Source organism: Monopterus albus, unplaced genomic scaffold, assembly GCF_001952655.1.
Source record: "Monopterus albus unplaced genomic scaffold, M_albus_1.0 scaffold258.1, whole genome shotgun sequence".
Taxonomy (NCBI): domain Eukaryota; kingdom Metazoa; phylum Chordata; class Actinopteri; order Synbranchiformes; family Synbranchidae; genus Monopterus; species Monopterus albus.
Window position 1 is genome coordinate 81,424 of NW_018128138.1, and position 15,666 is coordinate 97,089.

At 45.9% G+C, this 15,666-nt stretch overlaps 2 protein-coding genes across 8 annotated transcripts in view; both read right to left on the reverse strand.

Moving 5' to 3' along the window:
• mapkbp1 (mitogen-activated protein kinase binding protein 1) overlaps positions 1 to 10,746 on the reverse strand; it is a 78,719-nt gene extending 67,973 nt beyond the window's left edge. For 6 of the 7 annotated variants that reach the window (XM_020621328.1, XM_020621324.1, XM_020621327.1 and 3 more), the window contains exons 1-8: positions 9,768 to 10,746; positions 5,546 to 5,637; positions 3,127 to 3,189; positions 2,954 to 3,011; positions 2,459 to 2,629; positions 1,972 to 2,109; positions 1,710 to 1,892; positions 732 to 749 (exon numbers count right to left, since the gene is read on the reverse strand). In XM_020621328.1, coding sequence (XP_020476984.1) covers positions 732 to 749; positions 1,710 to 1,892; positions 1,972 to 2,109; positions 2,459 to 2,629; positions 2,954 to 3,011; positions 3,127 to 3,189; positions 5,546 to 5,637; positions 9,768 to 9,887 — 843 coding nt within the window. In that variant the 5' untranslated portion in view covers positions 9,888 to 10,746. The remainder of the gene's footprint in view (positions 1 to 731; positions 750 to 1,709; positions 1,893 to 1,971; positions 2,110 to 2,458; positions 2,630 to 2,953; positions 3,012 to 3,126; positions 3,190 to 5,545; positions 5,638 to 9,767) is intronic. The other variant, XM_020621325.1, reaches the window with a different exon arrangement.
• A 464-nt stretch (positions 10,747 to 11,210) lies between these two features.
• mgaa (MAX dimerization protein MGA a) overlaps positions 11,211 to 15,666 on the reverse strand; it is a 46,109-nt gene continuing 41,653 nt past the window's right edge. Inside the window, exons 28-30 of the mRNA XM_020621321.1 lie at positions 13,772 to 13,909; positions 13,607 to 13,687; positions 11,211 to 13,231 (exon numbers count right to left, since the gene is read on the reverse strand). Coding sequence (XP_020476977.1) covers positions 12,468 to 13,231; positions 13,607 to 13,687; positions 13,772 to 13,909 — 983 coding nt within the window. The 3' untranslated portion in view covers positions 11,211 to 12,467. The remainder of the gene's footprint in view (positions 13,232 to 13,606; positions 13,688 to 13,771; positions 13,910 to 15,666) is intronic.

Below are 15,666 nucleotides of genomic sequence, written 5' to 3' on the forward strand. Positions count from 1 at the left end.
TGATGAAGTGAACCTTTCAAATTATAATAGATCAGGTGCCTTAAGATTTATGTGCTTAACAAAAACACACATATCTGAAGTTAACAGAATCTGAGGTGTTGAACGGTGGATTTTCTTCTGGTCAAACATTTCTAGATCTGCACAGCTGTAATATACTTAAATACCATGGTAGAAGGTGTGATAGGAGACATCAGATCTTTGATGAAAGGGTTAAAAGTGAAGCTGGAGGATCTGAACAGACTGAACAAGGTTCTGTGTGTCAGACTGAAAATGAATGAAGGAAAAGAACAAACGTGGGCAAAGACTCACAGACGAGTAGCAGTCACTGAGATGCTGCTCGTCAGCTCTGGTGTAGGAGCAGTACGGCAGTGTCAGTACTGCAGGACTAGTAGTAGTACTATGGTGACAGTACTACAATGTTAAAAGTGTCAGTACTGCAGTAACAGTACTACAGGATTAATACAGCAGCATTAATGCTGCGTTCAGGGTCCTCTGTGAATCAGAGAGTGCAGGGTGAATGGGGGGAGATGTCACTCAGCCAATCAGGTGGAGAGCTGGTTATGGATGAAACTGACCAATGGGGTGAGATGGAGAAAGTGGGCGTGTCCAAATCAGTTGATTCTGCCAGTGAGGACAAAGATTCAGATTATTCAGATGTGAGTGAGTCTGTAATTTTGACACAGGTGTGATCACAGGATGAAGGGACGAGTCCAGGTGAGATGGCGACTTACGGAGACTGAGTCGACTCTCTGCACAGGAAGCAGGAGAGGAAGCATAACAACTTTATATTAGAGCTATTCACATTAGATACAGTCAGATACTACAGTTATTACACATTTTAACGCTGAACGCAGAGAGACTGGTCTGACTCCTACATCATTGTGTTTGTTTCACAAACATTACAAATGGACATGAGGTACTTCATCCTAAAGTCTTCCTCGGTGACCTGCAGCATGTGTGGACTCAGTGAAACCAAACCTGTCCTGTTCAGACGCTGATGTAGCTGCTTGACCTGCTGCACCAATGTCAACCACCTTACACCCAGTAACGTTCTGTCTCTGTCAGCTGGCGTCAGCTCTTCTCATAAGAAACGGGTTTATGAACTAAACTCGTCTACAACCCACTGAGAATCAGACAAGAAGAAACAAACGTAGCTGAGATGCATGAGGAACATGCAGCAGGCGCCAGTTATGAACAGGTCAGATCACTGGACAGGAAGTGCCGTGGATGTGACGCTAACGTTACAGTCAGTCGGACATCTGTTTGTTGTTGTGTCAGCTGTAACCACAGTAACAAAGATGGAGGCAGCTGCAGCCTCACAATGCTGATGATTTAAATATAGATACAGCACAGCAACAAGATTCAAATGTCCCTGATGTTACCTCGACTAACATCTTTAGTTTTTGTGACTAACACAAATCAAATGTGACCAAAAGTAAAATCTTCTCACCAACAGACTGAGGGCCTACTCACACTAGTCTCAGTTCCCCATATCATGCCCAGGCCCCCCCCCCTTCCAGGCGTGCTGAGGTCACCAGGGTGCAACAGACGAGATGGTTCTCGCACAGCACGGTTAGCGATCACACTATGTGTACCGTGCCCAGTTCCACCTCTTCCTTTGGAGCACGCTTGTCAAACAAACTGCATTTTGGGGGTCAAACGTGCCTCCCACAGGTGGAGGTGCTGAGGTAATGGGTGCTCTCACTCACCCGAAGCTCCACCCACTTGTCAAGGAGTCGCCGGTTGTTGAACTCACACAGCAGACCAGAGGAGGTGATGCAGAAGGTAGAGGCAGCTTGTCGGCCACGCCCACACGCCACATCAGTGAAGAAGTTGTTCCTGAGCTCTCCCAGCAACCCTGAACGTCCCAGCAGGGGAACAGTGGCGTTCACCTGGACACAGAGACAATAATGATATTAATCATAGTGCACAGTCATTATCAGGTGATTGACAGGTGACTGACAGGCGAACCTTGGAGGTTTTGGCATGGTCCAGGTACCAAAACTTGACGTGACGGTTGCCGGCAGTAACAAAGTACGAGCTGTCGTCTGAGAAGGAGACGGCTGTCACTTTACTGGACACCTTATTGGCTGCAACCACGACGTTTTTCTGAGAAACAGAATAACAACAGAAAACCGCAGGTCAACACCTGAGAGGGTTCCCGACAAGCTGGGTCAGAGCCCACAACATGATGGATCCTCTGAGCCCGACTGCACCTGGGGGTCGAGGAAGGTTGTACTGATACCGTCACAGAGATTTGTGACAGCACACGTCCCCTTGTCCACAGGATCGGAATTGCTTTTACACAAGCAGCTGCAGCCTGACATCAGCACTGAGGTCAGCAGGTCAAGGCTGTTCTCAGATGGTACTTCAGGTGTGCAGTACTACAGCAGTACAGAAGAAATTCTGTGGTATGTGCAGTAGACATACTCTGACATGAACTGCAGCAATGCAGTACCTTCCAGTTCCAGACGTTGACCATCATGTCGTGCTGGTAACCGACGCTGACAATGTATTTTCCATTTGGAGAAAACGCCACACACGCCACGCCGTACTTATGCTCCTGCAGCTCTGACACCTGGACATGCTCCGACACGTCCCAGACCCGCACCGCCGGCATGTGGCCGCTCTGAGGAGGAGTGTTGGAACATTACATAAACACGTCTCTGCTGGGGAAATTGGAATTAAACCCGGTGAACAATATTTCTGCTCAAGCTGAAATAATTTGTGGATTTATTATATTGATATTAATTATTGTTATAATTAATGTAATTTTCATCACATACGGTGAAAATATATAAATATTCTCCTTGTAAAATGTGAAGCTCTGCAGAATGTAAAACCTGACGTGAAGACGTCCCGCTGGTGATCTGTGGCATTTTTAAATGTTTTCTTGGCATTCGATGAATGGGACAAATAAGAGGACACGTCTCATTGGCTAAGCTCGACTCACCTCTCCTGTAACGACATATCTCCCATCTGGAGAAAACGCCAACGTGGTGATTGCCTTTCTGAAACACACACACACACACACACACACACACACACAGTCACATGATTACACAGGAAACACTGATGGCTGCCCGGGGACAGCAGCTGAAAGCTGATTGGCTGATGGAGTCGCACCTGGAGCTGTTGAAGATGTGATGCTGTTTGTTCTTCCGAGGATTCAGGAGGACGACAATACACCTGTGCACATGCACACGCACAAACACAGGATGAAACAACTGTAGAAACACACACTGCACACACAAGCACACTGAGCTGCAGGTTATTTATTGATACTGTGATAAAAAAACCCAGTGAATGTTCACACTTTTTTCCTTTTCATCAGACACTTTCAGTCTACGTGAACTCACAAACATTTAGTACAGAGGTTCAAAATATTTAGAAATGCTTTCCATATATTACATTAACCTATGCTAGAATGCATGTCCAGTAACTCCATAGACACCAGTACATGGGCCTGAGCAACAGCCCACCTGCTGACTAGAAGCCACTGGTACAGTTCAATATGCTCAGTGGTAACAGGACGGCCCAGGCCCCCTGTTATGGCTGTTGGTCTTATCTCTGATCAGCCACACTGGTCATTATGGTGCAATGAAATGTGGGAAGACATATCACGAAGTACCTTACAATCACTGTGCACACAGTAACCTGAGACCTGATCAGACTTGTTGGTGCAGGTCAGCCTGCAGAGTCAACACACAGTGAGTCATCAGACCAACACAAGTGTGTGTGAAGATCAACACACGGAGTAATGCAGCTGAGTCTGCAGTCAAGCAGTTCTCCCTCAACAATGAGCACTCGACTGTCAACCCTGCCTCCATCAAATGAGCAAAACGAGCAGCATGGGCACTTGAAGGGTTTGTACGCCTCCAGAGAGGGAACACGGACAGATGAGGAGAGGAGGTTAGGTGATGTCCAGTCATTCCTTCAGAATCTCTGTGTCCCCCACATCCTCCTCCTCCTCCTCCCGCTGCTGCTGCTCCACTAACCCACTTCCCTTCAGCCTCTCTTATCGTCTTTTCATCCCTGAACTGAATCTGAACCCTCTGACCTGAACACAAAGCAACGAACAGCTCTGACCAATCAGCAGCCCATGCTCCTCTCAAGCTCTCAGCTGACTGGCTGCTGGGTCTCACCCTCTGACATTCCCTTCATTCCTCTGGCCTGTGTGAGGATGAGGCAGTGTCCCCAGCCAGTCCCCAATCTGTGGCCGTGCAGTGGTCAGACCCAGAACCAGTCTGCATGAAGCCACTGAAAACATCACAACCTGTGAAGCTGATCTGTGTCCGCACCAACACTTTGTTGAGCTTTTAAGTAAAAAACTGCCCACAATGACTTCACTTTTACTCCCAAACTGAAGACTAAAACAAACTATTGATGAAACTACTTTTGACATGACAACTCTGTTAAATGTCAGTCTGAAGGTGGTTCAGCAACAACACAAGGTTTGTTGAAGCATTATGGATGCAGCGGCCGTAGTGGCCCATTTAAACCTTTGATCGGCTGCTCCGCCACTTGTTTCTTATTTTGCCATGTATAGAACAAAGTTGATACTGACCTAATTTCTATTCATTTGTCAGCCTGAGACTAAATCGTGATGGCTTCTCTCAACCAACAGCAGAACTTGTCACTGCACACGTTTCAGAGAAGTGCCTGGTTTTCCATCGATGGTTAGACGTCAATAAAGAGCACTGTTCATTGCTCATGTCTGTGGCTCCTGGAGAGTTAAAAGATTTCACTTATAGAAATTTAACTCATCTTGTTGCTCTGTTTGACTGTGAAGTTGGTATGTGACCCACGTAAATGTGTCACATTCAGGCCTGAACAACAGGATATGGCTCCATCTCTTCTTTTTCATCTGTTTCCAGTAAAACAGCTGAGCTGCATGGCAGCAACACCAGGCGAGGAGACAGACCGACACCCTGCTCTGTCATCAGATCAGTAGACGTCAGGCTGACGACAGCAGTTGTGTGGTCACATATGTCAGCATTTCTCTGTGATTGATCACTGCGAGCTGTGTCAGATTTTTAGTCACTGACGGGTTTGTACCAGCAACACAGAGCAGTGACCTCAGCGTTTGAGAGGAAAGCCCAAATCCAGATGGAGACGACCTTAGTCGTTAGGGGACATTCTTGGCCATCGAAGGACTGAAACACCACCCAGGAGGGTGAATACCTCCTGCTCACCACCGGTCAGGCAGAACTGATGAAGCCTCTTGGATGAGAGGTGAAACGTCTTCTACCTAAAACTACGTCCAGATGCTTTCTTCTTCTAAGTTTTTTCTGCTTACTACGACCTGGATGACTTTGAATTTGCACAGACATCCAAGACATGCAGTTTACAAAAATCTTCAGAAAGGAGTCTCTGGATGCCCCAAAGTGCCCTTGGACCCCATTGCCTCCAAGGCTGCTAAAAAATTCTTGGAACCCTGGAACCATCTTGTTGTGCAAAGAAAAAAAAAGCCTCAAGTGGTCACGCGAGACTAACGGGGTTGAAGCTTAATGCACTTTAAAAACACACAGCATCAGTTTCTCACCCAGCAGGATAAGCCAGCAGTCCAGTTTGGGGGTCGCAGGCCAGCGCTCGGTTCCCTGGAGCCGTGATACCCAGAACCTTCTCCAAGGTCACCTGCAGGGCGAAGATCAGAGGTCATTAGTTAGTGTCACACACCATGTCCACAAAAACCCCTGCAGCTCCTTTAGGATTCCCTTGACCCAGCTCCAGAACTGCAGGAAGCCTTTAAAACCAGTGAAACTCCACTCATCTGCCAGAGTCTGCCTGTTCAGTGCAACTCATAGAAATGAATGGGTTCAATAGTGGGGTGCAGCGCCCACCACGTCCAATCTGAAAAGGCCTTTACTTACTGCTCCATGCAACACTGGACTTCTTAAGACCAGGACAAGTCTCCTGTCCAGTTAGACCGTGGTTCATACCATCAGGTTGCAGTCTCCCTACACCAGACTAAACTTAGGCCAGTCTAACCTTCTGTCAGTCATTGCAGCAAAACAACCAGAAGCTGCAGGTTTTCTCTGTTTGTAAACCATGTATTGTGTGTAATGTGCATTTTATTTTTAATGTGAAGCACTTTGTAACATTGTTTCAAAAGGTGCTATATAAAAAATGTTTTGCCTTGCTTGCAGCCAATGAACCTTAGTTGTTAGCATGTTAGCATTAGCAGGCTTTACTGTAGTGGTGTCCAACCTCCCACTCCAGCACTGAGTCTGTGCCATGTGCTTCTCTCACAGATGCACCAAGCTTTGTTTAAGTCTTCTTTTTCCTCTGAGCTCTGCGTTTTCTACCCATGTCCTAACACATCAGATGAATCATCAGCTGACTTCTGCTGAGACATGAACAAGCTAAAACTGTCTGAAGCTCCAGCCACTCAGACGCTGTTTCCACTTTAACTTCCTGCTGCCTTCTACACAGCCCAGCTGATGTTCAGTGAGATCAGCTGATTGTGTCAGCAGCCCCAGTGAAAGGCTGTGATGTGAAGCCAAGACACTCAAACTGTGTATATGCACTGTAACGTGGCCCTAAATGCACCAGGATCCACAGAGGAACTGTCAGAGCTTTACATGTCGACCTGCTGTGTGCAGCCGGTTGTCATCACGCTCCCAGTGAGTCCATTGATTTCATACTAACAGAGGCATGAAACCAACCTGTCCTGCTGCTGGAATGACAAAGAAATGATCTGTTTGCACTGAGCTATGTTTCCGTCCCAACCCAGGAAACACTCCAGCTCAAACCTACGACCACTTCCCACTGACTTCATTCGTTTACCATGAAACCACAGAGCTGAACAACTTAATTTTCACAGAAAAGAATCCAATTCAATGTGATCAGAATACAATTATAAACTCTTAATTAGAGTTAGTACAGTTATTATTGTGGTTACTACAGATACCACAGTTAGTACTGCAGCTGCTAGAGGACACTGGTCTGAGGTCCACTCTGAACAATACTAGGAAAAATCAAAAGGCCCTGGTTTAGACCACAGGGACATGAAGCTGCCCCCTGTTCAGTGAAAACACTGCACAGCTGCAGTAACATGCCAGGGGCCCCCGGGGCAAAGAGGAGCTGAGCTGCATCCCTATTGACCTTCTGTACCCCACTCTACCTGGTGCATGCTGGGAAAACCGTGACATGTACCATCAATAAGAAGGTCTCTGTGATTAGTTCTCACCAGGACAGGTGGTGCTGGACCTGCAGTCCCATTCTTGTGAGGACCCTCCTGAACTCATAGTAAAGTCGATGTGTTGATGAGAGAGCTGCAACAATTAGCTGATTAATCAACTTACTGCTTGACAGAAAGCCAACTAGTTTAGTTCCTGATGAACGTTTTCAATCACAGGAAGTGAGTCTTTGGGTCTTGGAGAGAACAGTACCTCTGAAGATGTCTCTGTGGACATATTGCACCATTTTCCAATCTTTTCTTCACCTAATGATTAATAACGTGCAGATTAATCAATTATGAACTCAGTCATCAGCTGCAGCTCTGAAGGTCTAGACTTTCACCTCGGACTCAACCAAACAGTTCACAGATTAATCCAGAAAACAACTAGTAGATCATCTATAAGCGAGTAATGAGTAATTCCTCATCTCTCACTGATTTCTGCTCAAACTGAGGTTTTAGATGATGGAGTTAAATCTGACCTGAGACCAGGAAGAGAAGCTGAAGTTTGGTCCTCAGAGGAAAACGTGCAGCAAACACAAACTGGGACTCTGATTTATGGAAATCACTTTTCAGCCCACATTTACAGCGACAGGAGACTGAGACATGTCTGACAAACTGTGCAGCTCAGCCTCAGTCTGAGGGCAGTGCCAGCAAAGGTCTAGACCCTCTGTGGAGCCGGGACAAAGCGAGGATGTCTTTAGGTTTCCAAGAATCTGTTCATAGAGTTTTTTGAAAAGCAAAGAGCCCAGTGTAAAGTGAGGAAAACAAAGATTTTGGTAACGAAAAGAAAAGTGTTTTATAAAGCGTTGCTGGGTTAAATGAGGACATACTGTGTGGTCCTCACTGTCCCTGGGTTAAAACCAGAAAGCAATGAGTCTGTCAACACTTGCAGTGTTCCGAGCAACTTTAATGAAAAGGAAAAAAACCCTAACAAGTTTCAGCATTAAAGCCTTCGCTGGGCTCTATCAAAAACATACAAGATTTTTCAGTTAATGAGTTTCTGTAGTGGGGTTTGGTGTTTTGTGCTCATGGGCTCCATGTGCACTTTATCGTTTCTCTTCTGTTTTGTGTTTTTTCACATATGTGGTGTCACCTGTGTCAATTACTGGACACACCCGTTACCCCTTTGTCGATTTGATCCTTGAATGTGACTGACCTATGACCACGAGACTGTTAGATATTAGTAAATCAGTCAGATAATTATTAGACATTAATGTGTTAGTAATGCAGTTTAGTAAGATTTAAAGTCTGCTCTAGTCCGCTTTGCTTCAAGGTTAGAAGACAGTGCTGATTCTGAAATGTGAGCTACAGTTACCTTGACACCAATTGTTTTATTGCATTCATCTTGTGTTAGAATTATGTCTGAATGAATGTTTTAGTTACGCACCATGTGATAACACACACGTCGAAATTCCTCATTTTGTTATGACCAGCTGCTCCAAGCCTGTGGAGCTCTAGCTAAGAGACGGAGTGTGCGGACTGACTTCATCTGTGTAAGGGGTTAGTCCAAAAACTGATAAATGTATCAGGTTCCTTCTTCTGGGAGCCAGTGTGTGTGTCTCTGGAGGAAGGAACATCCCGGGTCGTGTTTGTAATTTTATTTGTGGTTTAAAATAAATCATCACTAAAATAAAGAAAGATGGACTCCTTCGTTTTTCAGATCTGTCCAATAAAAGAACTGGGGTATAACAAGACCATGCACTTAATTTGGTATGAATGTTAACACTTTGTAATAATTCTTTAGTATATTACTTGTGTGGTGTAGAAGAGACTTATTTAAGAATGTAATTATGTAAGAATGTTAACACTTATAATAATTTTTTTTAGTATATTACTTGTGTGGTGTAGAAGATAATTATTTATTGTTTGCAAACCAATGATGGTAAGATGATGTCATGGGGTAGGACTGGATAAGTCTGACTTCTTCCTACTCCATTCAAGCATGTACTAGGTATAAGCAAATTGATATTGGATTAGCATTTGTTGGATATGTGTAAAATTATGTGTGTTGACATATCAACTGTCTTTACATGCTTGAAAGAATAAATAAATCAAATCAAATATGTGCACGTTTCTTATTGGCCGACATGTACGACTTTGTGTGTGGTTTGTTGTTTAAGGATTCTTTTCTCTACTTGTACTATTAATGGAACTCGTGTTTTCCAGGGGCCCTGGCGAAGGCTTTACGCGTTGGCCTTTTATCTTTGCAGTGACGTTGCTCGGACCCCTACAAGTGCTGCCAGACTTTCCAGTTTGTTGTCCTGCATTTGTACACCGTGACAGTGGGTACCTGTGTTTAAAACCAACCGTTATTCTAGTATTGTTTCACCTCAGCGTTACGATCGAAACGATGTTAAGGGCAGGTTGGGTTTTTAATGGTCCTCACAACCACAGAGGAACAGACTCGTGTGCGTCTTACAGATCTCTCGGGGGGAAGCTGCACCGCCGTTACTGCGACGATGAGGTCTATATAAACGCCAGTTGATAATTCGACCTAATGGATCACAGCAGCGGATAAAACGCGTCGCATTACCGTCAACCTGCCGCTAAGTGCTAAACTGATCCGGGATGCGCGCGTGCGTACCTTGCCGCTCAGGTCCTCCTTATGCCGCGCCGTGCCGCTCCTCCTCCGTAGTTTGATGGACGGGGAGCGCAGAAGGTTCCTGATGCGGCTGCGGATCGTGCCGCTTCCCTCCATAGTCATCGCGCTGCTAGCTGGCTGCTAGCTGTCTCTCTCAGCGGCTGGAGCCTCCCTCTGTAACTGTCTCCTCCACCACAGCAGCTACTGCTGTCATGCTGTTTGGGAGCCGAGCCGTGTCTGGACTGTAGTTTCAGCTAGTCTGGCTCTAGTTCTCCTTCTGGACTGAACCGGGTCACGGGCTCCGGTTCCACTTCTAGTCCACATCTTTTTTTCTCCGCCGCAACGACGAAAGGAGAGGCGGCCTCTCCAATAGGACTCGGACCAGACTAAACGACTGACGCACCGCCAGCGTCAAGACCGCATGCGGCAAACACTCCGACACTTCCTGCCTGGCTTTTCGCAAAAATAGCTGGTGGGCTCTCAAAATCTTTCAATTAAAACCACCTTTTTATGTTTGTTTTTTTTTACCTCCTTGCGTGCTGCACCATGTTGTTTGAGTCCAACAATAAAACGCCAGTTGTTACTGTTAATACTCGATGTACCCACAATAAACAAGACTAAGGGCAGTGCAGGCGGTTTACGTGTTTCTGATGGAGAAATCCCAGTCATGACCAGTATTTGTCCAAAAACTTTCCAACGCTTCTCTTACGGGTAAAGTTCGATGTAAACCTCAAATGCTGTATTACCAAAGGAGGAAAAAAAAAATCCTACTCCAAAGCCGTGCTTTTACTTTGACGGCAAAGCCACCTGACTTCCGGCCTCACAGAACGGGCTGAATTCAACGACGCTGCAGCGACATTCAGCGGCAAATAGACAAACTGCAGCTTCCCATTGAAGATCCTCCTATAAAAATCTGTTTTTACCTATTTTGTTGAATACAAAAGCTGCACCGATCCGCCTGTCAGTCTCCCGTTCCATCCTTCCCTCACTCGTGAACAAGACACCAAGATACGTGAACTCCTCCACTTGAGGCAGGAACTCTCCACCAACCAAGCTCCTGCTCCGGTCGTACAGGGATCGGACAACCCTTAGCAAAGGGCCCCGGACCCCGTACTCCCGGAGCACCCCCCACAGGGCACCGCGAGCGATACGGTCGAATGCCTTCTCCAGATCCCCGAAACACATGCGGACTGCTTGGGCAAACTCCCATGAACCTTCCACCACCCTGAAGAGGGTATAGAGCTGGTCCACTGTTCCACGGCCAGAACGAAAACCGCATTGTTCTTCCTGAATCTGAGGTTCGACTATCGGTCGAATTCTCTTCTCCAGTACTCTGGCATAGACTTTCCCGGGGAGGCTGAGGAGTGTGATCCCCCTATAGTTGGAACATACCCTCCGGTCCCCCTTCTTGAAAAGAGCTTTTGTCTTTAAGAAAAAAAGAAGTCCTTATTCAAACTTTATTCACATTAGAGTTTAGAGGCGTCTACGTTCAGACAACTTATTTACATCAAAGGTTTCAACACTTATAAAAAATACATATGTAGAAAAACAGACTTCAGAACTGTACAAAAGAAAGCGCAGCAGCTTCATCTGTTAACAGCCCAGGCGATGGTTTAAACACCAGACTGGTCCTTTAATCGTCCTGTGGCGCTGTGAACACTGAGCAGGTAAAGGGGAGTCCAGGTGAGACTTGGTGTTTTTAGTGTTGAAAAATGAAACACTGATTTGTGCCGACTCAGGTCCTAATTTCCTTTAAATATTTTATTTAAATGTAAAACTGAAAACATGGACATTTTTATTAATAAACCAGGCTCCTGTGTCCAGTGACTGAATATTTCATCCTGAAATGAAGTCCAACATGACCTGACCGACGTTTTCCTATTCTGTCTGAAAAGCCCTCAAAAATAAGACCAGAATTTCAGTTTTTCAGCATTTGAGCATCTCTGAGGGAAAAGGTGACATTTTGAGAATAAAGTCCAAATTTTGGAGAACGAGGATATAATTGACAAGAAAAAAATCATGATTTTTCTTTGCTTTAATGGAATAGTTCGATGGTTTTGGAGGTGCACCTGTTTCTTTCCAGAAAAACTTCTTGATTTAAATTTTTGGGCTGAAAGATTTGAAGAAAAACAAAAAAATATGTTTTTAAAATTTCCAATCTCAAAGCGAAACCTTCAAAGCAGATATTTGAATCAATGCTTTTCAAAGTAAAATATTTAAATGCTTTGCGTAAAAATAATCAGGGAAATAAATAAAATAAAAAAGATTCCTGTTGTGGGAAAAGCGTGATGATTTTTTGTTTGGCGCATTACAGACCAGGAAACAGCTGTCATCAGTAATGAAGAAGACCGAGTTGCACCATTTTGAGACAGCATAGGATTGTGAGGAAAATGGCAAATGTTGACTTTGTTTTGGTAACATTACAAATCATTTCAACCGTCAGCCAGTCACTCACCCGCCACCAAGCAACCGCAACAAGCACAAACTGCACAGCTGGTTTCTGTTCAAAGTTGTTCAAAACTGCACTGCAAATTGCAACACCTGTCTTGTTTAGGTTCCTGCAACCATTGCCTGGCAACAACCTCAGTGACACTAAAGGCCAACTTCCACAGCAACCCGCTGCCCATAAAGTTGCCCTGGTTGCATGTTTCTGCGTTCAGGCGGCCCGACAGATGAAATTCAGACAAAGTGAACTGTGTATTGTCAGCTGGGTGGGTTTCCTCTCAGTCCCAGAGGAACTAGCCTTGGCATGGGCCTCCAGGCCACACCTCCGTCCCCCCTCCCCCCTCCCTCTGCGCCATCACTGCTGATCGGGTCCACCACCTTAGCCCCTCCCATCTTCATCTGCAGCAGAGGAGGTGGGGCCAGAACAGCACCTATAGTGTTCCCATTGGCCAGTCCAATTGGTGTTCCAGTCTCCGTGGTCTCTGTGCCTTCATTAAGTCCCACCTCCTCCATCTCTACAGAGATGGCGTCATCAGAGTCCGAGTCCAGTTGCAGGAGCCAGGGGCCACAGGCATGGTCCTGCTCCTGGGCCTCGCCCAGTTCAGGGGACTGTTTCTCTGGTATCAAGGCACCTGCCGTCATCACTGTGGTGATGGTCTGCTGGTTCAGAACGAGAATCTCGTTGAGGAGGGAGGTCAGGCGCTCAGTCTCACCGTGCCTTCTGGTCTCCTGCCTCTCCAAACAGGCAGCCCCCCCCAACTCGACTTCAGCCTGACTTGAGTCAGGTCTGAGGTCAGACTGGGATGAAGGCTGGTCCTGGTCTTTGGACTGGTCTGATCCAGCAGAGACCAGCGTTGGAGGAGGAGGAAGAGATTGACCTGCTGGGACCTGCTGCTGTGCCGTTTTTAATTGAGGTTGTATTTGTTGTAGCTGTGGTGCTTGTGACTGTTGCTGTACTTCCTGCGGTGACAGTTGAGTAGTTACCGGTTGAACCAGGTGTAGCAGGTTGTTCAAGTCTGTAGCTGTAAACAACAGAGTGAAGAGAGGTTTCATCAGAACATTTGAGGCCAGTCAGAGCTGAGGACTACCAGTTCTGTTACCAGTCAGCCGCTCAGTTAGCCTGAGTGTGCTGGTCAGCGCAGTGGGCAAGTTCTGAGTCAGGTTAGTGGCTGCTGGTCAGTTTGTCTTTTCCAGTGACACTTATGGCTGAGTTAGATGGGTTACAGTTAGTCACCCTGTCACTTCCTGAGGTTTACTGGTCTACACTGGTTACTTGTGAGTTTACTTGGCAAGTTACATGTGAGGTTAGTTGGACTAATTGCCACTGATGCTCGTTAATTGTGAGGTTAGTTAGTTACTTGTGTGGTAAGTGAGGGTGGGGCTGCTGTAGATCTTACCAGTTATGGTGTGGGGCAGTGAGGTGAGATGGACCTGCTGACTAGCCAGACTGGGGATGTTCAGGGTGACCGAGGCCACACCTACAGACAGGAAGAGGACACACCTTACTTTCAAAATAAAAGTATTTTGAAACGCAAAGCAGAGCGACAGGGGTTGGTCAGTACCTGATGTAGGAGTCGTCTGCAACACCGTCGGTCCTGCCAACAGCGGGCTTAGGGTCAGGATTGGTTTTCCCGGCAACGCTGCTCCAACCAGAGGCAAAACCTCAGCTGGTACCAGAGCCTGAAATGACAGAGTTTCACCTGGACAAACAGGAAGGCAGGAGCTTAATCTGGTTATTTGGAAATGTATCTTTTAGTTTCATATTTATACACAAACTCTGTCTGAGAGAACAACAGAGCTGGAAACCCAAATCAACTGATCAAAAGTGATCAATAACACCGCAGAACTGATAAATTACACTGTTTCCCATACACTGGCTTATTTGAGGTGTGCCGCCACAATATCAACATTAACATACTGATTTAAACTAGGTTAAATCTCATTTCAGTGTAATGCCGTGTGTAGGTGCACCACTCTGTTTCTCTCTCACACACACACAAACACATGATGACCATGACGCCGGACTGTCTGTGAATAGCTCTTCCTCTCTGTGTTGGTTTTTTCAACACAACGCTGTCAGTCGTGCAGGTCCAACTCTTCCAGAAGTTATTAGCAAGCTAGTAAGGCTAGCTAGGCTAACGTAGCTGTTGCTGGGGTCAGCACGCTGTGTATAGCATGGATGTTTTACAGTCCACAGGCAGAGACAGTCATGCATGAGACAATGCATTTGCAACTGTGACTAAAGCAGGGTCCGAAATTCTGGACTGATTAAAATAAGAGCATATCAGTTATACATGTGTCTCGAAAACGCAGCTGAAACGCTTCTGGTGCGACTGCAGTTAGAGTGAAGAGTCTCCGGACTCAGGAGGAGCTTAAGCTGGTTGAAATGAATAAGCATCCAATGCGTTTACAAAACTTCAAATTTACTTTAGTTTGTCCCTTAATAGTAAATATGTTAAGTGGAATTCTGCAATCCAGACTTCTTGAGTTGTATTGTGGCTTTTAAATTTTAATTGAAAAATGAATGAAAACTATTTATTAATTACCAACTGATATTAAAATAACTTGGCTTCCGATTTTGCTCCGACCTCTTTGTTTGTATTCAACATAACACCTTATTACTTCAATAAAATCCTGAAGCAAATGTGCATGTCGCACAAAAAGGCAATTTAATATTTTGTCTGGTAAAAATATGTTTGGCTGGTGGATTTTTCCAACTACCAGCCACCTCGATTGACCGGAGTATCGTCACATGTTTACAATGCTTAAACTAACTTTTTGAGAGAGCCTGGCGGTCAGTTACGTAATGAGTTAGTTCTTTAGTCAGTTAGGTATGGAGTTTCTAAACAAGTCAGTCAGTCAGGTTGCGGACTAATTAGTTGGTCACATAATGAGTTATCCTTGTATCCATGCACGACCAGAGCAGGAGCTTGGTTTGCATTGCCGACAGTAAGTCAGACTTGTTTCCAGTGTATGTTGGACTCCGGTAGGGCTGCCCTTTGGCACCGGTTCTGTTCATTATTTTTATGGACAGAATTTCTAGGCGCAGCCAGGGGCCGGAAGGAGTCCGGTTTGGGGACCACAGGATCTCGTCTCTGCTTTTTGCAGACGACGCTGTCCTGTTGGCCCCATCAAACCAGGACCTCCAGCGTGCACTGGGGCGGTTTGCAGCCGAGTGTGAAGCAGCTGGGATGAGAATCAGCACCTCCAAGTCAGAGGTCATGGTTCTCAGTCGGAAAAGGGTGGCTTGTTCCCTTCGGGTTGGTGGGGAGTTCCTGCCTCAAGTGGAGGAGTTCAAGTATCTTGGGGTCTTGTTCACGAGTGAGGGAAGGATGGAACGGAAGATTGACAGGTGGATCGGTACAGCTTCTGCAGTAATGCAGTCGATGTACCGGTCCATCGTGGTGAAGAAGGAGCTGAGCCATAAGGCGAAGCTCTCGATTTACTGGTCAATCTA